Genomic DNA, 27,874 nt, shown 5'->3' on the forward strand with positions numbered 1-27,874 from the left:
ATGAAGGACAGGAAGCCAAAGTTGTGCATCTATGGGGGGAGAAACTCTGGGCCTGAAGGGCATGGGGCACCTTCTGTGGCTTTCAGAACAGCAGTTGGAAGGCACCATTGTGGACAAACCTGGCTATCTTCAATTCCTGGAACAAACCATCGACTTGGAAACTAACAGCGTTTTCTGAGAAGTATAGGGGGGTTTGATTCAGAACACATACATTCGTTTTGGGAACAAATAAACAGTAAATGAATTCTGTGGATCTCTCTTTTTCTGGCTGTAACCTTTTCTTACCTTTTCACTAAAGGCAAAACTTTAGTGTTGCTTTCCCATAGCAGTTCAGATTTATTTATTAATTCATTGTGCCGCAATTGTTTGACGAAGTATCTCTTGCCCCCAGCAGCTCATCAGTGCATCCTTATGACTTGCACAGCGCTCAGAGCGTGAAAGGCTGACCGTAAGCAATTGTGGGCTAGACAGAATGAAGGCCAGTAGAAGCGGGTGAAGAACAGGCACATTGCTTTGCTCGCATTATTTCTCAGTCCTATTCTACTGACAGATAGACATCCATGGCCTCAGGAAAGTGGCTTTTCCTTTTTCATTTGTTCAACATATATTTATTGAGTGCCTATGGTGTGCCAGACACTTTTTAAGGCACTGGGGATATTTATCTCCAGTGTTGGGACTTGAGTCTAATATTCTAAAGATGTTGAAGGACATTAGAAGTGCTCCGGATAATTTGCCTCTCATTTCTTTCCTTGGATCAAATGTAATTTTTTCCCCTTTTATCCAAAGTTAGGAAATAGCATCAAATCATTTTAGTGTAGTTTTCAGGAAACATCTTAGCATTTTCCTCCAGAAACCACTGGAAGAACTAATTTTATTTATGGGAAGTAAACAATTTTTTAATGGGTTAAATAAATAAATAAATAAATAAATAGTAAATAAATACATAGAAAGGGGAAGAGAGCAAAATGAAAGATGAGATGGAGAGATCCACATATGATAAGGATATTGTACTATTTACAAAGTTAACTAAAATGTGTATGGGGGATTGAATTATAGGCCCGTGAATTCAGATGTATAAAATGTAATTTTATTTATACCACAATTATTTTTTTCCAAATTTCCATTTTGTCTGAGTCAGAAAATTTTATATATTCATCCTTGAAGTTGTAAACATCAATGAATTGCCAGTTCGTTAGTGTTCAAGACAGTTCCTTACTCCCTTCTCCCTGCTTTTACGGTGTTCGATTCCAGGGCTGCAGGAAAGGCCTACTCGGCAAAGGTGGGGAGGGCACAACGACTTGTCTGCCTCCTCCATGCCCCGGGGCTTACGACTACTGGCTCCCCCATGTCTCTGGCAGGACGCGGACCCTCTTCCTGGCTGAGGAATGGCCTCTAGAACTATGGCTTCCGCAGCCAGCCTGCAAGGGTGTGAGCCCTGAGGGTGCGCCCTGAATCCAGGGGCCCCACCTCTCAGGCCTAGCTAAGCTGGCCACACTTCCCCTGGAGAGGCTGTGCCACACTTCCCCTGGAGAGGCTGTGCCATAAGACCAAGAGAGTCCTCTGTGAGGTCGCAGCTGGACCATGAGAACACACCTGGGATGACTCTGGCATCCCCACAGGCCACAGGGAAGGGTCCTATCTTCTTCCAACCCCTCACCCCAACTTCTTGGTCCAGTGCGTGGTCCACACCCATGACACAGCCTCCTTTCGCGTCTCTGCTGGCACTTCCTGTTGTTCTTTGCTGCTCCAGCTTGGAGTTATGTTTTAAACAAAGAGGCAGGCTCCCTATCTGTCTATCATCTCCATTTATTGATGTATCTATTGATTTAGAAAACTCTAAATGGAGAAATTGGTTATTTCAGTAGATTCAATAGGTGTCAACCAGTATGGGTTGAGGAAAGATGTGGGATCAATCTAGATGGAACAGCTTCTTATAGCTCTGGGAATTCATGGACAGTTAGTTGTCACAACTAAGCCCGCATCTTATTTTGGATTCTGCTTTAAACTCTAAGTCACTTCAGGTGTTTGTTTTTTTCAGCTTTTTTTTTTTTTTTTAAATCAGATATAGTAATGGTACCAATATTAAATAAGCACCCAGCCATTATTTAGGAGAATTGAATTTGGAAAAAGTTCACGTTAAAACTGAGTCATATTTAGAAATAATTCATTCACCTCAAAAGACTTCAAATCGTGGTAGGTAAAGTCAAGTAGAAGGTGACAAATGTCTTTGGAATCAGAAAGTTGAGTGATGAGCTTTTCAGAAGAGCTAAGCATGGGAGAAGTGAAACATTTATTTTCCCTGTTCTATTTAAAACACAAAAGTATGCTACTTTAATTGCTTAGCTTAAATTTTGCCATTTAAGTATTTATTATCTGAGTACGATGGTCTTACACGAAATCTGTTTTCTGTTGTTTCTTAACACTTTCCAACTACTAGCAATTGCCAAAGTTTGTACAACATAGTTAAAGTTTTCTAAATTTATCTTTCGGTGGGAAGGTATTAATAACTTTTTTTCTGGAATTTTCTTCTAAGTCTTCTCCGGAAAACTTAGATTAGATTGAGACCTTGATGAATGTTAACTTTTATTAACTTTTGCATCTTTGATACCTAGAGTGAAGTAGCACGTAGTACATGTTCAATAGAAATGTATTAAAAGAGTGATAAAATATGTGAAAAATGAGATTTTGCTAAATAGAAAGAAGTAAAGATGGAGCCAAATATAGAGAAATAACAGTTGCTTTCATAACAGAATTTTTAGATTTATTTCATTTATTCAATGCGGCTCCATAGGTTTAAACAAACACCAATGAGCAGAGCTTATAGAATATGTATGGCTGTGTAAAATAATACAATGAAAATGAGAATTAGGTCTATATTTTGGTTATCACACTTTTTACTTTCAGAATAATATGTGTTATGTACTTACAATACAGTGTTTCTCAAAATTAATTCCATTAAGTTCTAGTTGCTCTGGATAATTGGTGAAAGGGGCATCCTGGATATATAAGCTTGGAAATTTTTACCTACTTGCACATTCTCTTGAATAAGAAAAATATATTTTTTGCTTATTTAATTTTTTAAAAGATTTTATTTATTTATTCATGAGAGACACAGAAAGAGAGAGAGGCAGAGACAGGCAGAGGGAGAAGCAGGCTCCATGCAGGGAGCCCAATGTGGGACTCGATCCCGGGTCTCCAGGATCACACCCTGGGCCGAAGGCAGGTGCTAAACCTCTGGGCCATCAGGGCTGGCTGCCTATGCTTATTTAATTTGATATGCTGAGAAGTCTCTTTAGAAAATAAAGATGGTAACTCTTGTTTAATGCAGAATTTGTCAGGTTGTTCTGATCCTGATTTGTTGATTTTTGCAGACGTGCATGACCATCCCCAGAGTGTTGTTTAGAAGTGTGGGAAATTCTGACATAATAACACTTGAGTAATATTCACTCTAAGATCATAGATGATAGATGACATGTTTTCGATAAGCAGGAATGGAACTCATTAGTTTATTTTTCTCTCGCTCTTTCATCTGTTATTAACTGTTGAATTCCCATTTTTTTTGTCAATATCCACCTGAGGGTCTATCAAATGAAAAACATACGGAGAATTTCCTGGTGAAGCAATAGGCTCATCCGATTCTAGAACAACACTGCACTCAGCTCCACGCCAGACAGCTGGCTCAGAGGAAGTTATGGGGGGTGTTCAGACCACGGGTGCCTCATGCCCTTGTTATGCACCTGTTGAATAGTTGTTCTGCAACAACATATTGTTAGGCTTTCAACCTTAGAGCTTCAGGTTTGCAGATGTAGCTCTGGAGACAAAACAATGTGTCATCCAACTTTAGGTTGGATGCATTGTTTTTTTTTTTTTTTCTAAAATAAATGATTCTTTTCTTGTAAGATATATTTCCGAAATATCACATCCCTGGCCCTCTGAATATAATGTTTGTGATAGTAACATGGATTCTTTACTGAGACATTTTCTCTCCTCCTCCTCTTCCTTGTGAGGACTTTTATTTTATTTTATTGTGATGAAACACGTAAAGTCTATCTAAGTCTATCATCTTAGCCAATGATAAGTACACGTTACTGTTGCCTCGAGGCTCGATGTTGTACATCTGATCTTACTTAAGTAAGCCTTCATGCCAGTGGATTAATAACACCCCACCTCGACTGCCCAAGCCCCTCGTGAGTTTGATTATTTTATTTTAGGCCCTTTATGTAAGTGGTGCCACGCAGTACTTGCCTTTCTACGTACTCAGATATTTTCTTAACCTGGACTGATTTAATCCTTGTTTCTGTAGATATTCATTCACAAGGAATGACTGCAATGTTGTTTTATTTTTAGGGCATGCAATTGCTTCTCACACATATTCTCACTTAGGCTACGGTATCAAGTCAGGTCACCTTTGTCATTTTGTCTATTATAGAGATAAGAAATTAAAGTCCATACATTTATTTAGCTATGGAGTTGGCACAACAGAAATTTGAACCCAGGTCTTCAGACTAACCTGTACTAAATTACAGGGCTATATCTACGAATAATCTCAAGTGGATTGCTTGAAGTATGATAATGATTGGATGGCATAATACACCAACAGCACGTGCTGATTTTTTTTTTAAAGAAGATTTCCGAGATTAATTTTTTTTGTTTTGTTTTGTTTTTGTTTTTCAATTGCTTAGGGTTGGTGCAAATGTGCAGTTCTCCTGTGAGGACAATTATGTGCTCCAGGGATCCAAGAGCATAACCTGTCAGAGAGTCACAGAGACACTGGCTGCGTGGAGCGACCATCGGCCCATTTGCCGAGGTAAGGTGCATGCCATGATGTCGTCACCCCGGTTCTGTCTTTCATCACGGTTGGCATGTTTTGTTAATGCACAGTGAGAGTGAAGCGCAAAGCAACACTGTGTGTGCTGTGTACAGACAAAGCAGAACAAGGAGTGTAAGGATGCACATTTCCCTAGTGAGGTGGGTGGGAAAGAAATAGGTCTTTGAAATTGGTTAGGAAGCAAGCATTTCCAAGGATATTAGTGGTTTTTAAATTTCAGAAACCATGTGAGCAAATCTAATCATTCAAATGCATGCATACACACTTACTCAGTACAACTTGGCACTCATCTATATATATACACAGTTTGCATATTATGAAAATAGGTTACATAACCGGATTCTTTGGCAAGTTTTATGCACGCCCCTGCAAATCTAAAAATGCTCACCTTTCAATGGCAGTGAGGTTAATTCTTGGGTTTTGATGATACCAGTGATAAAGGGAGTTTTTTAGCAATATCCTGAGTTAATATTTCACTGATATATGGTCTTAAACTAATGTCTGACGTAGTAGAACACAATAATGTATCATCATCTCCTTCTTTAAAGATGTCAAAGTGTTGATTTGTCACTGCCAGGAAGTATATGAACAGTCCTACCAGAATTATACAAACCACAGTAAAACCAACAGAAAACTGGTTTTAACATGGAAAATTAATAAAATCTGAAGGAAAACTAGTTTTTTTTCCCATAAAAAATTATGCCATAAAATAATTTATGCAAATCGACACTTTTAAAGGAAGGAGGGAACAAAAGCACAAAGTTGACCAAGGAATAAAAAGGGAAGTTACATAGAAGAATATCTTATACCTCCTTATAGCCTTTTTTAAGATTCATATTTTATGAATTTTAAACAATGTCAGATATATCCTGTGGAATCAAGTAGTTAGCAGACACGTTGCTAGCTTATCTAAGATAAAAGACCGTGTTGCAGGATTTGCTCTGTTGTACCCTTTACCTATAACGGCTTGAAGTTTTGTAACCTGTGGGAAGTGCACCATTGTGGCATGTGCATGACCTTGAGGACAGAGTGTGTCCTGGCCTCAGGACGCTCCTTCCCATGCTTCTTAGAGGCGGACCTAAGACCAATCTCTCTGGTCTAGGAAATGTGAACGCTGCACCCTTCTGTACTTTGTCTCTAGGCTCCTTTGTCTAATACTAAAGTGACAGTACCTGGCTTGCAAAGGAATGACCACAAGAGTCATGTTCCTACCAGGGGATGGTAATGTTTAATGTTCTTAGAAATAAATGAGGACTAATTCACCTGTATCATTTTTTCCCTTAAGGGGGGAAAATACTTTTATTCTTTAATGTTTTCCTTGCTCTTCTATACCAGAAACATATGTCATTATTTTAAAAGCCCAAACTAGGCAAAACTAGGAAATATGCACTCATTTTAAATTGATATTTTGGAGTAACATAAAGGAAATATGCATGTAGACTATTATTTGATTCTTATTTCTTAATCCATAACTTTTTCTTTGTTTGCCCCAAATCTAAGCTCAAGATGCTCTGTCAGGAATCTGCCCCCCCACCCCAATGAATACAACCTGAATTGGTATCAAACACTCAGAGGCTCTCACCTCTTAGCAGACAGGGCCCCCCACCTGGGCTGTGGGCTGGGGGAAGCCTTCTCCATCCTCCATCTCCAAACACCTCACTCTCAGAGGTAATTGCGCAGGGAGCCTCTTAAGATTCTCATGTCCTACTGAAAGGTATGTTAGAAGAGAAAGGCTCTCCCGCGGGATCTTTGTTGTGTAGTGCCCCTGGCTTGTTTCCCATGAGAGACCCATCGCTCTCCAACACCCACCGCTCTCATACCCAGAAGGGAAGAGTATGCACCTCTATCGTCCCCTCTTTTCTCCTCCCAGCTGACGACTCAATGGTTTTTCCTTAATTTTCTGTGGAGTAATCTTTTAGTGCTTGCTCAATTGAATTCTTGTCCAGTTAGTTTTTAACTTTCTGAAATCATGAGCCATAGTTGCTGGAAGTAATTCTTAAGAAACCATTTCCATGGGATCCCTGGGTGGCGCAGCGGTTTGGCGCCTGCCTTTGGCCCAGGGCGCGATCCTGGAGACCCGGGATCAAATCCCACGTCAGGCTCCCGGTGCATGGAGCCTGCTTCTCCCTCTGCCTGTGTCTCTGGCTCTGTCTCTGCCTGTGTCTTTGGCTCTGTCTCTCCTTCTATCTCTCAAGAATAAATAAATAAAAAATCTTTAAAAAAAAAAAAAAAAAAAAAGAAACCATTTCCATGAAGGATGTATGTTATCAAACCTTATATACCTTAACCAGAACAGAGTGTGTCCAGGGGACAATAACAAATATTTGTTTTAAAACTTAACATTTTAAAGAAATACCTATTTTAGTACATCTGGAGTGTAAAATATTAAACAAAAAAATTTAAAGTCTTGAAATGTTGTAAAGAGGAGAATTTGAGATATACTATTTAGAATTAGGTGATAAAGGTTAGGTGACAAAAATAACTCAAAAGGAGCTTGAACCAGATGGAAATGTGATCGTCTCTCATGAAGAAGGTAGGAGTCAGGCAGGACAGGACCAGAGTAGAGCTCTGTCCCAGGGATGGACGCAGCCTCAAGACTCACCTTGTCAGCCCGGTGGCCGCAGGCCAAGGTGCTGTCCAATATCCCAGGTACCAGGATGCAGGGGGTTAGAGGAATATAGGGAGAGGCCAGCAGGGGTGTCCTAAGGATGGGGCCCGGGAAACATCACGTGCATTTCTGTTCAGTACCACCAGCCAAATTCCAGCCAAATATTCTAACCTGGTTGTGAGACTTTGAAATATAATTTTGAGTCCAGGCAGCCAAATATACAGCAAATGATTCTATTTCCGTGGAAGAAAGGGGAAATAGATATTAAGGGAAATAGCAGTCTCTGCAAAGGGGATACCCTTCCACAAGAAGGAGAGGAAGAATGACTCCCTGAAGAGATACAACATCTTCTCTTTCTTTCTTTCTTTCTTTCTTTCTTTCTTTCTTTCTTTCTTCTTTCTTTCTTTTCTTTCTTCTTCCTTTCTTTCTTTTTTTTTCTTTCTTTCTTTTTTTCTTTCTTTCTTTCTTTTTCTTTCTTTCTTCTTTCTTCTTTCTTTCTTTTTCTTTCTTTCTTCTTTCTTCTTTCTTTCTCTTTTCTTTTTCTTCTTTTCTTTTCTTTTTTTCTTTCTTTTTCTTCTTTCTTTCCCTTTCCCTTTCCCTTTCCCTTTCCCTTTCCCTTTCCCTTTCCCTTTCCTTCTTCCCTATATCACCTACAGCTTGCCATGAGTGAGAGGGTAGCTGGTGATCATTCAGCCTTCTCTTTTATCTGTTGGCAGCATATTTGTATCAGTGCTGAGCTTTAGCTATAAGCAATATGGATACAAAAGCTAGAGTGGTATGTACAGGAGTACCCCAGTCTCTGACTGAAAAAGGATTATCTATGAGCATCATGGTTAAATAAGAAACCTGCCCATTCCCCTTCTCCACCCTGTACTCACCTCCTAGCCACACGGTCCTCAAGGAAGAGGATTGGCTTCCTTGTTCAAAGCCAACAGGAACATACATTCCTCTAGTCTGGGAAGCAGAGCCTTATATCACATCAGGCAATCACCATGTGTCATGACGTAATCAATGACTCACACAGCTGAATGGCCAAATGCATGAGTGCATCTGTGGGTTGACCCTATGGAGGATTGCTTAGAGGCGCCTCTAGATTTGTACTCTCCACTAGACATAAAATGCAAGCCATATATGTAATTAAAAATATCTTTAAAAAAATCTAGTAGCCAGGTTAAAAGCCAGTAAAAAAGCAAAAGTGAAACAGGTGAAACTAATTTTATTAACATTTTATTTCACACAATATTCCCCAATTATCTTTTTTAACCTATAGTCAATTTAAAGAAAAAAAATAACCTTTCTCTCTTTTTTATGCTATTTCTTGGAAATCCAGTGTATTTTAAACTCATAGCCCATCTCAGCTTGGACTAGCCATGTCTCACATGCCCAGTAGGTACACTGGCCAGTGCTTACTGTGGACATCACGGCTCCAGCTCCTGAGCACAGCAAGTGGGAAAGTAATAACACCCTTGTAGATATGAAGAAAAGAAGTGTGTTCACTGCGTCATGCCTGTGTCCTGGGTGGCACCACAATATACTCTCATCCATTACAATTTATATGTTTTTCAGGCTGGCAGTATTTAGGATCTCTGGGTCTGTCATCATTCTCTTCCTTAAATTTGGCTTCTTTGTGCTTCTAATGATGGCTGCTTCATCAATTACAGAAGAGCTGAAGAAAAATTTTTTAAGCAGAGATTAAAAAAAAAAATTAAAGTGGATCCCTGGGTGGCTCAGAGGTTTAGCACCTGCCTTCAGCCCAGGGCCTGATCCTGGAGACCCGGAATCAAGTCCCACGTTGGGCTCCCTGCATGGAGCCTGCTTCTCCCTCTGCCTGGGTCTCTGCCTCTCTCTCTCTCTCTCTCTCTGTGTGTTTCATGAAAAAATAAATTAAAATCTTTATAATAAAAAATAATAAAAAATAAAAAAAATTAAAGGGGAGGTTTTATACCTATTTCTATAAAAAAGATAGCTTGTGATATATCTAAAATGTAGGGGGAGACAGATCCCATGAACCTTAATGATTTTTCAAATACTACCCAAAACAGACTGTGAGATTACTTACTATCGATGGGTCCCAAACGCCAAGTGCAATTTTCTGAATTCATTTTCCAGTCTGTGCTATCACCATAATAAATAGCATGTAAGAAGAGAACATGATGGTTTGGGTTTTCCTGATTCATTCCGAGCCTTTAAGAGAGCCCTCATTGATCATCTCAGCCAACGTGTCCTAAATTCAACCATCTATCGAATGCAGTAAAATGCCCCTGGTCTGAGCTTTGTACCCATTATGAGATTTCAGATAGGGGATTTAAGAAGTGATTCTCAAGGTTCCCATCTTCATGAAGGGTCTCTAACTCTTCGGTAATCATCATGGCTTCTCTACGAAAGGACTATCTGATGGAAACGTGTGATAAATTGCAGCAAGTCAGAAGTGACCTTTCCTATCTGGACACTGGTGTGGTTAGCCAACGCTTACATTAGCTAATTAGCTTCAAGGATGGGGACAGCCTTACCTTTTCCTCCTGTTACCAAATAGGTGAACGGCTGTCATAGCTTGGTAATTATACAAGAGGGTTTGTTTGAAATTCCGTTTGCTTCACTTAGGGATATAAAAACAACTATAATAATTTTTTCATGGGATAAAATATTATGAGCTGTTTAAAACTACGTAAAGTCTCTTTGGCAGTAGATTTTTAAAGTCAACAAACAAACACAGGAAGAGGACAGAGTTTTATTGTTTAAGTAAAATGTTTCAGCTTGGCATTTCATTCCATTGATATTTACAGGGCCTTAGTAGAGAAAACTTCCTTTAATGCTAATGCACTCTGATCCGGGGAATTAATACTTTTAGTTGCTCACTGAGTTGAAAGAGCATGCAAAAAAAAAAAAGTGAAGTATTATTTGCAGTTGTAACTGTGGTTACATGGAAGCCAGTTAGAACCCAGGGGATCATAGGATAAAGCTATTACCTTGATATTCTGGGTTCGATTAACTAATAATCACCCTCCACGTATTAAGTTGTCATTTACCAAGAACTTTTATCATTTATTCCTTCCTACCCATATTTTCTGTGCATGCAGAAATGACCTCGTATGTAGTAGTCAAAAGGCCACTTATACCCGAGGGAGGACTCTTCATTCTTCCAGATTAAATTTTAAGTCCATTTTAAGGTGATATTTTGTTTACTGATTATTCTACCAGATAGCTGTGACCTCAGAGGTTTAAAGAGACCTACAGACTTTGAACTTTTATTGGAATTCCAGTGGATTTGGAAAAGTTTCTCTTGTTGCTTCTAGACTCCCAAGGTTTTATACTTTTTAGTAGAAGACTACTTAGGTGAAAAATACATTTTCTCCTTTCTTATTAGGTTTTTGGAAATAATAAAGCTCTGCATTTTTATAGTACTCTCAAATTCTGTTGACATAGAATGACTTGAACACTAATGCTGATTTGATTTCCTAGAATATAAGGAAAGTCTGACCTAACTTCCTCTCATGGGTTGTCCTTTCATGTGGGACACTTGCCCCAGGTGTCCATGTGGCTGTCCGTCCTGCACAGGATGTTTCTTCAAACATCATGTCTTCCAGAATCATTCCATGACCACCAGATTCCTGAGTAAGCCCTTTGCAGATACTCCCCCAAACTTCACTCAGACCTTTCTAGAAAGCTGCTACGTCTTCCACATATTAGATTAGATGGTGCGTGTCTACTTGTTAATGGATTGAGAAGGAAGGATTTTGGTTTTGTTTTCTCTCTGCTACACAGCCCATGCTTGATATTGTGCCCTACTCACAGTAAGTGTGCATTTGGGTAACACACAGCTGGAACATACTGGGCCACGTGCTAACTGTCTCCCTTGGTGTCCTTCCTTCAATCCTTAGAGCAATCACAGATGGAGTTATGATTATTACACTCATTAAACAAACTGAAGGGTGTTAGAATGAAATACATTAAGATTAGATGTCCAGTAACTGCATAAACCAGGCTTGGAACTCAGCTGTGGTTAAGAAAAGCAACTCTTAACCTCTATGACATAATGTTCTCTGCTTTGGTTGACAATCAAGAAATAAATATTAAAAGCTCTGGCTGATAAAAGTGCTTTCTCCTAAAAACATACAAGAAATAGAGTATCTAATATATTACTAATGTGTTTGGAACATGCTTCAGATGTCCAGGTAGCTTCTTAATTTAAATTTAGTCAATTAGAATATTTGTCTCTAATGATCTTGATTAATTAAATAGTTACTATAGAACAGTACGGATTCCTGGAACTGAATTTACATAAATAGACAAATTTTTACATCGTATTACATAAGATAAATTCTGTGAAGCAAATATGTTTTGTACTTAATAAATATTCATTGATTAAATAGATAAATGGCATATATTTGCATTCAAAATCAGTTTTTTTCTCCCTGTCCACATCCCCTCTTGATATATTTTCAACTATCATTTTGTGAATTCTCATTTAATTTAATTTTTTTTAATTTTAAAAATATTTTATTTATTCATGAGACACACGGAGGCAGAGACACAGGCAGAGGGAGAAGCAGGCTCCATGCCGGGAGCCTGATGTGGGACTCCATCCCGGTTCTCTAGGATCATACCCTGGGCTGCAGGAGGTGCTAAACCGCTGTGCCCCTGGGGCTGCCCATTTAATTTTAAAAACATTAAACACATATAAGAAAAATTTGAGTTCCAAGTTTAGAGCACTGCCACGTGAGTAATATTAGATGTACATTAGGTAATGACGAGTACCAAAGACCATTTATTAAGCATTATTAAGCATTTAAGTGTGTATTCCTTTATATTAGGTGTTATACTTCCAGGAAAATGTTGACAAGGGAGAGACCTTAGCAGGAAGGAAAGTGGTGTTCAACTACAATACATATGAACATATACATTTCAACTATGGTAATGTATTTAAATCTTGCTGTAAAACCTAGCTTGACATTACAAGATTATCATTACTTCATTAGGTTGGCCAATGAAACACTATGATGACTACCTGAATGCCTGTTTAGTACAGAAGCAGGTGTTTGGGAGCAAGTCCCCCCACCTTGCCCCAAAGGGCATCGTGCAATTGCTCTGTCACCGTCAGGACAGCTTTGCTAAGCTAACAGGTTTGCACTAGTCTGAAAAGTCACATGATCCTCCTAGAATGCACTGAGGAGTCAGCAGAGTCTAGAAGTGGAAAGAGACAGGCAGGGTGACAAATCTTCAGGGTTCTAGCCGCCTGAATCAGATTATAGCATGGTTTTATGAATGTCCACTACGTTGGTTGAGTTCCCATTCAGTTATAGCAGAAAAATCACTGGCAAAGCAGCACAAACGTGGTTTGCAGATAAACTGATACTAACCATCCTCCTTTAGGAGGGTCTGCATGCCCTGGAGGTCCCCTCAACTCCCCTGCCTCCTTCCTGCCCTGCAGGCTGGCTTCTTCCTCATCTTCTTAGGAAACAAGATCTTGGGGAGGCATTGGGGCTCAGATGCACCCTAACTGAACATTCCCAGGGCTCTGCCATGTATGATGCCCACCCATCGGACACATTTCAGTGGAGCTTATAATCCTGGTTCCTCTCTTGTCCCTCAGGCTATTCTGTGTTCCTTTCTAGCTCCTCTTATTCTTCATGAAAATTAGGCTTTTAAAAGAAATGTGACATGCAGTGGATATGAAGGAAATTAGTCTTCAGGTGCTTGAAGCTGATGGGGAGGAAGTTATGGGGTGTGATGGAGCGAGCAGTGTGACTTACTCGACTCTATAATTCAGGGAACTGACCACTTTGTATAACCCCGCCACAGAACCACAAAATAGAAAACAAAAAAACAGGTCACAGACTGTCTGCAGGAGATTCAGCAATGTCCAGTCTGCATGGCAACCACCATGTGCACCTGGATAAATAATACATAGAAATCGTGATAAATCAAAGTACATCATTATTATTCAGTAAAGACTCTACACAGAGATGACTGAACTTTGAGTAGTTGCCAGTGCAAAATCTGAGGATTATCCTTGACTAGTAGGAGGGCCCTGATAATGAAAGCAGCACGTAATGAATCATGATTGGTGTGATGACGATAGTATCGTCATTTAATAAAGAAGCAGATGATGAGGATGGGAAGATTTAGAAGCACAAAGACTAAGGTCCTAGCTGTTTTTAACAGTTTCCTCAAGTGAAGGATTAGAATTAAATAATTATAGTTAGATTGTGTTATTTGAGGCCATTCTACTATTTAAAAACTACAAGTATTTATGGGGAAAATGATCAAATGTTAGGTATTGTTCTAATCATCAAAAGGGGATATGCCCTGGATTTTCCCACATATTTCATTTCTGCTAATTATTTGATGGCTTGACTAAAAGTATGGGAAATATAGTTAAAGTTAATGGATTAGAAAAATACATCACAAGAATAGAGATATACTTCTAAGACAAAAAGAAAAAAAATTATGGATTAATCTGACAATTTCTGGTGAAAAATACTTCCAAAGAGACTGGATTCATCAGTCACTATGTGAAACCCAGTCCTAAATATGAACAAAACTGTGGGAAATGTACTCCTTTCCTACAAACATTTTACTAATGGTTATCTCACTAAACTATATAATCACTAAAAATCATATTTCCCCAAGCAATGGTGAGATGAATTTCATGGAGAGCTGGTAGGCAATTTGAATAAGTCAAGTTAAGGGTCAAGCTTCAAAGCAGACGCGTGGGAGCGTGGGACGCAAGGCCATTGGCGGGATGTCAGATTTGGTGAACCTTCCAGCAGAGTGACAGCTGGGGCTAATGACTGGATGGGCACAAATTGTCAGTGGGGTTGTAACAAATTAGTCCCTGACTGCACTCACTCACTCTTCATATGTGTTTTTTTTTTTTTTTAAGTTTGAAATACTTAGAATGGCACTTTGATACTATTAAGTAAAAATTAAGTAAAAAAATATTTATCGAGTAACATGACATTGTCTGTATCAGCTCTTCAGTTTGAAATTTAACAAAGAATGGTGATCATGTGACATAAAGGTATTGTAACTCAACATTTATTAGTGTTAACTTCTAATGTTTCCCGATGAATGCTGTTAACAAGGAGCTTTAGGAAAATTTCACATTGGAAGCTCATAATCCTTTGTGAGAACACGTTCCTCAAACTCGATCCTTTGAATGCAGAGTTAGATGTTTTTGTTTGTATTCAGTTAGCTCCCTGTTGGAGGACCTTTCGAGCCAGGACCACCTACTGAATTTTGAAAGCCAGGCCATCTGTTATACACTTTATTTAAGTAATCTTGTCCTACACATCTTACTTAAGAAACCTTGTCCATTTGCAAAGTACATGCAGATATTGTAAATGGTTACCCCCGTGTTTTTGCTAATTGATGTATAGTAGATTAATTTTTAGCTAATTATCTTCATTGTGAGTATCATACAACTGAAAAGTTGCCTACTCTTCACATTTTTATGTCAGCAACTGTGTAGACCCTGGATATGGGTGTTAACGATAAGAGAAGGATGCTTTTCCAAGGTCAAGAAATCCACAACCGTGTAGGAAAGATAGATCTGTCAGTTAATCATCGTAATAAAGGCCTGTTATCAGGAATAGGTATGATTTGTGTTATATTCCTGGGGGTTGTTAGAAGGAGTTCAGTGAAATGGTTTCTCCTGATCCCTTAGCTATACGATGGCTCCCAGAAGCCAGAGTCCTGTTCTCTTAATTTTGTGACTGAATTTCCCAAAACAATGCCCAACCTGTAGTGGGTGCTCAGCCAAGAAAAAGAACAAAGGTGAGATGGGTTCTGATTACGATTAATTTTTTTTTTTACTGGATGACAGTTTAATCAGTTTGTGTGATAGGAAATCTAAGGAAAATGAACTAGAGCTTCCCTTACATTAGTTCTTTCTTGTGAAATCCATTTCTCTTACTTTGTTCTCAAACCCAGTTCAAATTATTAATGTGAAGACTGGATTGCATTGCAAGCTGGCATTTGATTTCTAAACATTATCTATTGATTTGAAAAATAAATCTTTCTTAAGATGGAGGTCAGTTGAAATATTTGTTGTAGAGTAAAAACAGTCATATTTGTTGGGTTATGTCATTTCTATAATGTGCTTAGTCTTTTAATTTAAGGTAGTTTCTCTTTTTTTAATTTTTTTTTCCTTTTAGTCACTGTGTCTATTTTCTTGCTTTAAATTGTCAACTATATTTGAAGTTCCTGTTTGCATTGTGCTGTAAAGAAATTTGCATAGTTGATTGCAGAATAGGATCTAAAGCTTGAAAGACACTTTGGGGATGATCTGTCCTGCTGTCCTCATTTACAGTGGAAAAGATGAAGTTGTCCTACATTGTAGGGCACGGTGGGGGTCCCTGGAGCTTCCCTGACCTGTGTTCCCCCTCCGTCTATGACATCCGTGTCTAGCCACATGTGTATGCAGACTCTCTTTGAGTCAGAGTGGGATTTGAGGTGGACCAATTTGATTTGACATTGTCCGTGGTGATTGACAGAATGAACGAGGTCATTTTGTGACCTCGGTAATGCCTTGGGTTCAATTGCAGAGACCAAACAAGGGTCCTGATGGCTAAGCAAACTTCCTTTACCAACTTGAGTTCATGAACCACTTTTTATCATCATTAATGAATACGTAGTTCAATCTTCCATGTTTCTGTCTTCACCACAAAGATAGAATGCTGCAGAAAGTAACACCACCTTTATGTATTTTTAGCTAGAACATGTGGATCAAATCTGCGGGGACCCAGTGGCATCATTACATCCCCTAATTACCCAGTTCAGTACGAAGACAATGCGCACTGTGTGTGGGTCATTACCACAACGGATCCAGACAAGGTAAGGCTTCCACTTTCCACCTCTGTGTAGCTGATGCAATCAATACTCTGACTCAGACAACGGTTTAAGATGGATAAGCTAGCACGTGTCATGCACCCGTACAGTTTGCTGTTTGAGATGACAAGCTCAAGCATGTGTGTGTGTGTGTGTGTGTATCCACATTTATCGGAAGACCAGTCTAGGATTCAAATAGAAAGTAAGTTTTCTTCATTTGGTTGCCTCTTACTGGTTCTGGTCTGTGTTCTCTTTTGCCCCTCAGTTTTGTCGAAATATAATTGATGTATAATATTGTTTGACTTTAGGGTGTATAATGTAATTATTTGCTAAACTGTTAATGCATATTATCTCACATAGTTACAGATTTATTGTGATAAGAACTTTTAAGATCTACTCTCTTGGCAACTCTTAAGGATATGGTACAGTAACTGTGCAGGCAAAATGGGATCAAGACAGAGTCAAGAATGGGTCTGGTGGGGGATGGTGAAACTCTTACCAGAATGAACATATGTTCTAGCCCCTCCAGGGCCACCCTGCCCTACATCTGCGGTTTCCACACCATTATTAATAATGACCTTCTTTTATTCTCCAAATTGTTCCACTTTGGAATAATATAATTTCTCCCTACCTGGAACCAGGGAAAGAGCCTTACGAACCACTGTTGGTTTTATTTTGTTTGTTTGTTTTGTGTTTTGTTTTTTAATGGGAAGAGATAATGAGTTTGGTTTTAGGCATAATGAGAGTGAGGTGCCTGCTGTATATTCATTCAAGTGGATATAACTGGTAGAGGTAAATTTGGAATTCACAAGTGTGTTGTTAGCTGCTGAGATCTGGGATATGCATGATATCATGCAGAGAAGCCAAATAGAGTCAAAGAGAGTCGTGCTGATGGCATATTTTTCTCTCTGTGTCAGTTGGGGAATGGAGTGGGCTTCCGCTGTAATGAATGATAGGGATTTTTGTAATTCTAAATGTCGGATAAAGGGCTTTAAAGTACGGAAGTCTCCTGAAGGAAAAAACAGTAAACTTACGGTGTTCTGTAGGACAGGCAGTGGCTCCAAGCTAAAGCTTCAAGAAATTTGATTAACACCCTTATAGTATTTTCAAAATTCATTTAAATCCCGATCACATATGATTAATCATGAATATTTTTATACTACAGATATGTCTATATATTTGAGTTTCTTTCTTTCCCATACCTACTAGAATAATTGAAATCTCTATCTAAAAGGAAGCTTAGAGTTTCTATTGTCTGAACACCCTTTACCTGACAGGTGAGAAACTGAGATCCATGGAACGTAAAGTACCTGTTAAAGATTTCACAGCTATTTTGCTCCTAGAGCAGGATGAGGACATGGGTTTCCTTTCACGGCACTGTGATGGCACTTCATTAGCTCTCTTTTCTGCAAGAAAGTCAGTTATTTCTGCAGCTATGTATTCCATTATCACTGGGAGGGGTGCCATATGGAAATGAAATAATAGGTTATTCAGTGTGTCGATAGGATGTTTTCAGCTGTAGGTGTTATAAGAAGTTTTAAGAAACATCTCACATAACAAAAGGGTAGAGCCAGAGAGATTCAAGGTTTCATTTGGGAGCTCAGGAACATTGTTGACAATTCAGGTGTTGCCCTCTCTTTCCTGCTCTGTATCCAGAGCAGTAATAACGCTCGTCCCGCTGAGGTCACAAGATGACTGTGAGATAATCATGGTCAATGAAGAAATGGGGCATGTCTTTCTCAAAAATGAAAGAAATTTTCTAGAATGTCCCAAGCAGACTTCCCTTCAGGTCCAGCTGAGTCAAATGCCCATGGTCCGGCTCCTAGGGTGCCTGAGGAAAGAACCATCTGGAAGCCAGAAGGCAGGGCTGATGGTTATGATAACCAGTGTGTCTACCACATGTACGCAAGCAAAATGTCAAAGAAAGAGGTTTTGGTTATCATCAGATTCATATTTTGTGTTTGATATATTTTGGATCCCATTATTTTCCTGTTTTACCAGCCTCCAGGGGGCAAAAATCTGTTAAAATGCATAAGGTGTGTTCTTTGACATTTTGAAGCTGATTTTTTCAATGTGGCCAAACTGCAAAATAAATAAAATAATGAACGTATGCTGTTTGGATATACACATTTCTCTCATTCTAGGAATTTCAGGTTCTTTCTCATCTTTGTACACAGTTAAATAGATATTTCTAATGATTTCATATACATTTTGTTGATTCTGAACACTCAACAATTAACAAGTTAAATTTCGGGAATCTTGTGTTATATTGCTTCAGTAAATTCTTTGCCTTTCTTCATTTATTCTGGTGAAATGTTGAGAAAAGAAACAAGACATTCCAGGTTGATGCACTCATACACACCAATACTCTTTACTAGAGCACCACTTAGACACCTGAAGGCATCTCAATTAAGCAGAATTACCATCTAAATTAAGAAGCAGTCATTGCCATTAAGTATAATTAGGCCTAATTTGATTCCTTGGGAGACATTCCAAATAAGGGGGTTTCCCGATTAAGCACATGGTGATGAAGGTATATTACATATTGTGCATAGGAGAGAAGAGCAGTTATATGAAGGTTTCTAGACAATGACTCTTGGCTGGAAGCATTAACAGAGGATTCGAGATAAGAGGTGTTGCTATACCTCAATCTGTCTGTTTGACTTGATTTGCAAACTTTTAAGAAAAAAGATAGAAAAGAAAACTAAAATCAATTTCCAATGTCAGTTGGAGATTAGTTAATAAACTCCTCTTTGGTTGAAATGTTAATCCTCTCTTAGTGATTTATAAACTTTTCTGGCCTTATATTTGCTTTGACTGTTATATAAGCAAGTGACATGTGTCAGTTTATGCAAAGCATTAACATAAAACTGCTCATACAATACAATTACCATAGGAAACTCGGTCATGGGTATTACAATTTGTCATATTGTGGAATGTCAACTTAAAAAGAATAATAGAAATCTATTCAAAAATATATGTAAATATATTTTTCTTAATTATATTAATACACTATATATTATTATTAAATGTATACTATATGTTAATATATTATCTAACAAATTATATATTAAATAATATATCAGGGATCCCTGGGTGGCGCAGCGGTTTGGCGCCTGCCTTTGGCCCAGGGCACGATCCTGGAGACCCGGGATCGAATCCCACGTCGGGCTCCCGGTGCATGGAGCCTGCTTCTCCCTCTGCCTGTGTCTCTGCCTCTCTCTCTCTCTCTCTCTGTGACTATCATAAATAAATAAAAATTAAAAAATAATATATCAATTATAACTAATAATTCTTAAACATATATTTTATGTGTGCATATATATACACACATATCATATATACACACACATCATATATCTATATCATCTATATCATATGATATATGATAGGAGATCCTGCTGCATAGTATATTCTAGGTAGAAAGTCAAAAAGCAATTTCCTCAGTGCATCTGGGTGGCGCAGTGGGTTGAACATCTGACTCTTGCTTTCAGTTCAGGTCCTGATCTCAGGGTCCTGGGATCAAGCCCTGCATTGGGCTCTGGGCCGGGTGTGGAATCTGCTTAAGATTCTCTTTCCCTCTGCCCCTCCTCCCCCACTCACGCTCTCTCGGTTTCTATATCCCTCTCAAATAAATAAATAATTGATTTAAAAAGTCCTAAAGAAGAATCCGTTTAATAGAGAAGCAGATTGCTAAACACACAAGTACAACTGCCCCTGCCATACTAGTCTGGTAGTCAATAAAAATTAATTCCATGATGAAATATTGATTAATGTTTTTCATTATATATGCATTCAATAATTCAGCTTTTTCAGGTGAAAACTCACGAAGAAATTGCATGAACAAATTCTAGAGAAAGTAATATATGGTGGGTGAGTTATAGATTAGAGGAATTATAAGCAAATGCTCTGAAAAGTTCAGCCATGTGGTTTCCGTTGGGGAGATTAAACGACGACAGCTTCCCTTAGGGTCCTTACACGGATACATGGGTGTATGTCTGTATCTTCATACGTATATATACACATAGGTATATTTCTATTTCAAATGCAATCAGGGGTGACATAATTTCAGTGCCTAATTTTCGTTTGAGCTCCTTAGAGAGCATTTTTATTGATGCCAAACTCTGAGAATTTCAAAGATTTTAAGCATTTGAACTTAGTTCAAGCTACTCTAACAAAAATCCCACAGATGGGGTACCTTCTGCACAAAGAAGTTTATTTCTCACGGCTATGGAGGGTGAAAGTCTGCGATCAGGGTGTCAGCATGGTTAGATCCTGGCGAAGGCCCTTGTGAAGAATGTGACATGAGTCTGAAGCACCTAGACCGTCTTCTGCCAAGTGCTTGGCCCTTCCCTCCCCTCCTTCCTTCTCTCTTCCTCCTCCCCTTTTTGCTCCTCTCTCTTCCTCCTTCCCCTCTTCTTCCTCTCCTCCCTCCTCCTCCATCTCCTTCTCCCCTTTTCCTCCTCTCTGCCTCCCTCCTTGTCTTCCCTCTTCTTCATTACTAGTATTAATGGCTACATTTACAAAGACATAAATGAGACCCTGAAGGGCAGATAAAGGGCTTAAATTTCGTGCTAAGGACAATGGGTGCCGGGAAACAGAGGAAAAGGATGGCACTGCAGTGCTTACGCCTTGGAGACATCACTCTGCCAAGAGTCGGGTGGACAGGTTTGAAAGACACGTGACTGGAAGCAGCAAATATCAGGACTTTGTTATAATTATGAGAGATTCTATGAAGCTAAACCGGGACAGTGGTGTCAGGATTGGAGAAGAGAAGATGAATTTGAGAGGTGTTGAGGGAACAGGTGATTACTTACAGCAATTCATACATTTGCATTACTTTTATTTAATGCACAACTTTTACTTTCTAAAGAAAAAAAACAGACATTGCTTTAAAGTTATTGCTTATTAGAAAGTACAGCTGTGTATCGGATCCCTTTTTGGGGAAGAAACATTAACTTTTATTACTCAGGAGATTTTTTTTTTTTTACATAATTTGAAGTAAAAATGCATACAGGTATCGAAAAAGCATTCATTTGCATTCAAATTATTCTAAAGCTAAGGTGAACTAAATATTATGTGTAATAGTTTATAGTGTTTGGAAATGGACTTTGAATGGATGCAGTTCAATAGGTTCTTTTACCCATTTGGGATTCCCAGTTGGGAGAGAGCATCAGACACACGGTTGTCAGTGGTGACGCTGTCCTGAGCACCTCGTCCTCCCCCGCACAGACACCTTTCCCGCCCAGGGCCATGATGCGCCCTACTTAATGGCCCCATTCGGGTGTCTCGTGTGGCACGGAGCACCTCTGCAGAGTCAGGTGGCGTGCCAGCTCTGCTTCCTGGCGCACGACGAGCGCCCTCAGTGCTTGTTGGCCATCATCATTAATCCTGTTACTAACTCGCTGTGTCATCCCTGTCCTCTCTCCAGTATGTTCATCTCTCTGCGGTGGCCCTTTTACTGCCAACCTCATCCCATTACCACTGCTTCATAGCTGTACCTTGCTCGTGAACGGAGTTTGGCTCCTGAGACTCTCCTCAAATCTCTGAGGATGCCCTTCCTGGCACCCTTCCTCGCCTGCCGCAGGGGAGCCTGCACTCCCTCCTTCCTGCTGCCCTGATTTCCTCGCAACACTCCGACAACTGCCCTCTTAAACCAAATGCAGTTATTTTTATCGTCTCTTCTTGGTACTCCAAAATAAAATAGGAAGCAAGGTCTGGGCTTTTGGTTTGCTTTCATTTTAAGCCCAAACATGAATTACACACACACTTCTGTACACACACATAGATAAATACATATACACGAGTACATGATGGGGACAGCATTTTTAGAACAACTAATCTGCCAGTAGGTAATTTGCAGGCCACAGTAAAAAGCAAACAAAACAATGAAGAAAAGAAAAGAAAAACAGGCTGCGAAGTTTTAGACAAAAGATCTGGCAACGGTTTGCTTGGTGTGAGTCAATGAAGATACAGGCTGAAATAGTGCTTGTCTATAGAAACAGAGAAAAACAAAATACCCAGGTAACACTACTGGGGGAAAAGTCCACATAATTTACTGAGTCGTTCGTTTGTTTTATATAAAAGTGGCTTTAGGAGAAGATACTTCAGTGACTGTATGTCCAGAATTTCCTTGAAATATTGAATCTTGGTCATTATGGCAGAAAGGCAGAAGAGGTTTTTGTTTCAGTTTTGTTTTCTGAGTTGTGTGTGTGTATGTGTGTATGTGTGTATTTTTAGAGAAAAGGAGGCAGAAATAACTAGTTTTCTTTTCCCACTTAGATTTTCGTATCTTAGATTTGGTCACTTTTTTTTTTTTTTTTTGCCTTTTATTATGTATTAAGTCCTGCATCTAACACATTACCTTTTGTATTTTCTTCTTTTCAGTGATTTTCTTAATCACATTAGTGATCATACATGTAGGAAAAGTAATAAAAACTTATTCAGTGTATTTTTGAGCCACACACTCTTTATAACTGCCAAACAGTGGTGAACAGAGCTGCTAAAATCTCTGCTTACATGGAGATACCACCACAGAAGGAAGAGATAGAAAATCAGCCAACAAAACCACTAATTAGATAAAGTCAAATAAAGGAGGCACATAGCAAAATGTCCCTTTGCAGGGATGCTAGGCCCATGATGGTCCACTGATTTCCACCAAAATATATATTGAGGGACGCCTGGGTGGCTCAGCAGTTAAGTGCCTGCCTTTGGCCCAGGGGGCGTGATCCCGCAGTCCCAGGATCGAGTCCTACATCAGGCTCCCTGCATGGAGCCTGCTTCTCTCTCTGCTTGTGTTTCTGCCTCCATCTCTCTCTCTGTGTCTCTCATGAATAAATAAATAAAATCTTTAAAAAACCCAAAATACATCTTGAGAGAAATTCACTATTGGCATGAGGACACTCAGACCTAACAGAACTCTCTAGTGAGTGCTACTACCATCCTTCCAGCTCATTTCCCTTTCCCTCTGGCCTCTAAATACTTTCTTTTCTTCTCCCATTCACTTTAAGAGATATTTGTAATTTGGGAATTACCTTTCCCCAAAAGCATGACTCTGGGGTCTTGCAGGGAGAGCAGTGGCATCGTGGAAGGAGAACCAGATGTGATGCTTAAAGACCCGGGCTCCAGCCTTTGCCCATTTCCTAGCTGTGTGGTTTTCGAAAGACATAAAGTCTCTCTATCAGTTTCCTCATTTGCCAAATAATCTTAACGATGATGATAATAGAGAACCTAATGGTATTTCTGTGTTCATCGGGTGAACGAGCATATACGGAAACTCCTCTGAGTTATTAATGTCACTGCTACTATTATAGTATCACCTTCCAATGCTTCAAGGACACTCTTCACTGATGAGAATGATCAGTTATCTAATCAACTTACCTGAACATGGTGCCCTCAGTCCAGATGGTCCCAGGGCAGTTCTGGGGCATCCTAACAGCCCTTCAAGTGGACAGATACAGAGAAAATTAGCTCTCTTTTGCTCACCAATCTGCTGTCCCTCCTCCAGGCTTTCTCTGATCCCCTTGTCTTGTCGTGCGATCGAGACAACTACCTTTATTCTAGACTCTTATCCTCTGACACCTCTAGTTGAGCATCTTTCCTTCACCCCTAAGTACCGTCTGGAGTCACTCTCCCTTTTCCATTTTCCACTGTTCTAACACCTAGCTAGTCTAGGTCGGCCTCTTGTTTTCCTTACAGTGTGTGTTGCTGTGAGCTAGCTCGGCTGTTTGTCTTGTTCCATTCTCCACTTTCCTAATTTATCTTCCACAACAAATGGGAATTATCTCTTCTAGAAACTAAATGTGTGTATCAATGTGTATTTAATAAAATGAATATGTGATCATTATTTTGCAAAATCAAATAATACAGATAACAAGAAAGCAAAAAGCGAAGGAACTAAATGCTTCAGTTCCATAGATGATCCGTGCTAACTGTTGCTGCATGCTTTAAGGCTTTTATCTCTATGTTTCTAACCACAAACATACACAAAGACATAGCTTTCCTTTATTCCCTTCCTTCCTCCTCCTCCGTGTTCTTCATAATGGCATCTTTTAGTTTAAATGTTATGCCACAGTTTTGCAGATTGCTGTTACTTTATAATGTCCTGCGTATATATGTATATATGTAATGCATATACATAATAAATAATATACATCCAGATATAATTCATTTTAATAGATGCAGTGTGAATATATATTATGTGTGTGTGTGTGTGTGTATATATATATCTGCAATGTGTATGTGTATATACATACATCCAAATACAAATTGCTATTTTTAATGGGTACAGAATATTTTATTCTATCAGCCTCTTCCTTTAAACGCGTATTCAGACTGTCCGCATTCTCCATAATCATAAACAAGTCTTCTACAGGCATCTTTATGATCACTCTTTTTAGCAACTTATCTGGGTAGGTTAAATCCTTGAATTAGAATTATAGTAATAATACACGCACATTCATAATTTTGATACTTATTTCCCAAATATGTATCTTGTGCTAAAATTGTGTTCATGGGAACTCTCACCACAATGCATAGAGGCCCGCATTTCTACAGCAATGAGAACAAAGGTAAAATACAACTCTGTTGTTCTTTAGCATTATATCCTCAATAATTGTCTGTGGTCTGTGGGAAAAAGCCCTTTTCATGAGATCTGTCTTTCATGGCAGGGCATCTGACACCATTCCACTCTCATTTTACCATTTGCTTCTGCAAGCTTATTTCCCCAGCCATTCTACTAAACTCTCAGATCTTGAAAGTATTGTACTGCTGCAGGCCTGTGAGCCTTGTCATACTCCCAGAACAGAAACTGGTTATCAGGGTGAAATGTGGTATTATTAATTATTGAAACAATACTCATCATTGGATTTATGGTGGAGATTCTATACTTTCTTGCAAACCAAAAAGCTAATTAATGGGTTGACCATATAATTTATTATCTGAACCAAAACTCTTTTAAAGGGTAATGTGTTAATAATTAAGCTGGGAATAGCCAAAACTATAATTATCCTGGTAAATAAGGACCTAGATTACCCTGTGAAGGGAAAATGTCCACAAGTAGAAGAAGCGCTGTTTTATTTCACTGTGTGTAGTTGTAAAAAGATAACTCCCACACTCTGAACATTTTTTTTTTTTTGGAGAATCTGACCAAGCATTTCAATAGAAGCAGAAATGGTCACATCTCCTAAAATATAGAAAAAAACTCCCCAATCAGTAATAGCTTTCTGTGACCAATTCCTAGCTTGCTAATAGCTAAAATTAAACATTGTATCATGGTTTTTAAATAGTATATTTAAATAGTATATTAAATAGTATATTGTTTATTTCTTCATGGTACAAAATGTGAAGGTACATTTTAGGAATCTTAAATTCCAGTGAAATGAGTTACTTAAATTATCTTTTACAAATAAGCCTATGCCTAAGACATCTTTGAATTTCTACTCTCTTGCACAGTAGATGGCCTGTTGTGAGGACTAATAAATTATTTTGAATAAATGGTTGTAAAAATGGCCAAGCATTTTTTATTTTATGTCACTGGGGAGGCAGAGAAGTTTGCACCATAATTTTTTTTATATATATTAAATAGCTATTTCCTGCCTACCAATCCCACACATCTATATATAATTTGGGTCCTAAAAATAGCCAAATATATTGTATTCGTATGTTTCCACGTAAACAGAATAGCATTTTCATCAGAATAGCATACATATAATACAAAAGGTGCACTTGCCATTATGAAGCTCAAGTTGTGGTTAGTATTTTGCAAGCAGTAGTAGCCTTCCCCACATCACGTTTCCCTACGCTAGCTGTTCTACATTTTTGACAGCCACTCAGTGATTCCCACCAATGTGCAGACTTAAAAAGAGAACATTCCAAAGGTCTGGGTACTGTGTTCTGCTTGTCTTCACAATCCTCTAAGTGATGGTTTGACATGTGTATTTCAAAGACTGTGTTAATGACCTGGTAATTGTTTTTGCGGATTTCCAACGAAGTGTGAAGTGTGTTGATAGCTGTCAACAGCTCAAGTGGGCCCCCTGTGGTGGAGGGGGAGCGGGCGCCATGCTGATTGGTACCCTACGGCCATCTCTCTGTGGTCAGACTCTGAGCAGCTGTATTTGAAACAGTAAATCTCTGAGGTGGAACAGGAAAAGTAGATTCCTACCTTCATTTTAAGGTGCTTACAAGGGAAAAATGCAAATTATTATTATTTTAACAGGAGATAGCTAGTCCCCATGTGGCTTCCTTGAAGTCAATGAAGTGATTTTGAACTTATTTGTGATAGGGATTTTTGTTGTTGAGAAAAAGGCTTGTATCTCACATGACACATTTTACTAGATGACTGAACCCATTAGATTATCTCACAGGATCACTTCTAAATTCTAACATGATGAACAAAAGTGTTCTTAATTAAATATTTCATGTTTATAAAATCCATGGAGGACATTTATGATTCTGAATAGTTTCAATGTCTGGTGCTATTCGGTATTGTGGAGGTCTTATGCAACAAGTGCATATATGGAATAAAACAGGTTTTAAAACACCTAAAGCATAACTTTGTTAGCTACATTCATATCTGACTTTATATGTCCTTGATCAGAATTAAAATCATCAGTTTTAACATTCTCCCATTAACATTGGGAGAACATGACCCGTTCAAATGTCTGCCTTATGGAAGCAGTTTTAATATCACATTTGACTGACTTGCAGAGCCCTTATAGATAATATAATGATTACAATGCTCAACTACGTATATGTGTGTGTGTGTGTGTGTGTGTGTGTGTGTGTGTATTTCATGGAAAAATGTCTGACACCAAACTTCCGCATCTTACTATACATATGTGTGTATAAGTGTATGTATATAAATAAATGAAAGATGCAAAAAATAAATTATGATTGCCACACATTTGCAAAAAAAAACCCTCAATTTGAATTGAAAGTCCTCAGAAACAAGCATATATATAGATATATATTTTAAATTTATATGCAAAATCAGTTTATCTTGATGCAGGATTCAGGAAGAAGAGCAACAATTATGTAACATCTTCACTGAAGCAAGCTTTTACTAAGTTCTTTCAGATGTGGGATTTTCAAAATGGGGCTTATGAATCCAACCTAAATCATTAAGTGCCCACACCAGGCCTCTGCCGTCTCGCCCTGCTAGACCTCAGCCTGCCTCCACACCCCGTCATTGGAGACGTGGCCTTGGGAATATTTAGGTAAATCGTCAGGTAGAGCATCCAGGCTGTGGTCTTCATTTTCCACACCAGCTGAATACTCTGCTGCGTCTCTGGAATGAAATGAAAACCTCCATGTAGCTCTGCATTGAAAAATTTACCAAAGTTTCTCCCTTGGTTCTGGGCCCCCACTCGCACCCCCTACCTCAGTTACCTGGTACTGCTCACTAAAGCCCCTGTTTTCCCTTCCTGTCCTGAAGCATTTCTCTACCCTCCCAGCCGAGTTCTGCGCAGGCTTTGCTCACATTTCGTGGTGCTTGCTGTGGCTCGTCCGTGGGCTCTGCGACCAGTCCGGATGGCGTCACACAGGACCTCCCTCAGCACTGCCTGCCTGCAGATTGCCCTTCCGTGACACCCAACATTTCCCATGGCTCC

General features: G+C 39.0%; 1 protein-coding gene across 1 annotated transcript in view; it reads left to right on the forward strand.

The window, feature by feature from the left end:
* Positions 1 to 27,874, forward strand: part of CSMD1 (CUB and Sushi multiple domains 1) — a 1,877,909-nt gene that overhangs the window by 1,346,927 nt on the left and 503,108 nt on the right. The window contains exons 9-10 of the mRNA XM_041753151.1: positions 4,683 to 4,807; positions 16,150 to 16,271. Of these exons, the coding sequence (XP_041609085.1) occupies positions 4,683 to 4,807; positions 16,150 to 16,271 (247 nt within the window). The remainder of the gene's footprint in view (positions 1 to 4,682; positions 4,808 to 16,149; positions 16,272 to 27,874) is intronic.

The sequence above is a fragment of the Vulpes lagopus genome, chromosome 4 (genome assembly GCF_018345385.1).
Source record: "Vulpes lagopus strain Blue_001 chromosome 4, ASM1834538v1, whole genome shotgun sequence".
NCBI lineage: Eukaryota > Metazoa > Chordata > Mammalia > Carnivora > Canidae > Vulpes > Vulpes lagopus.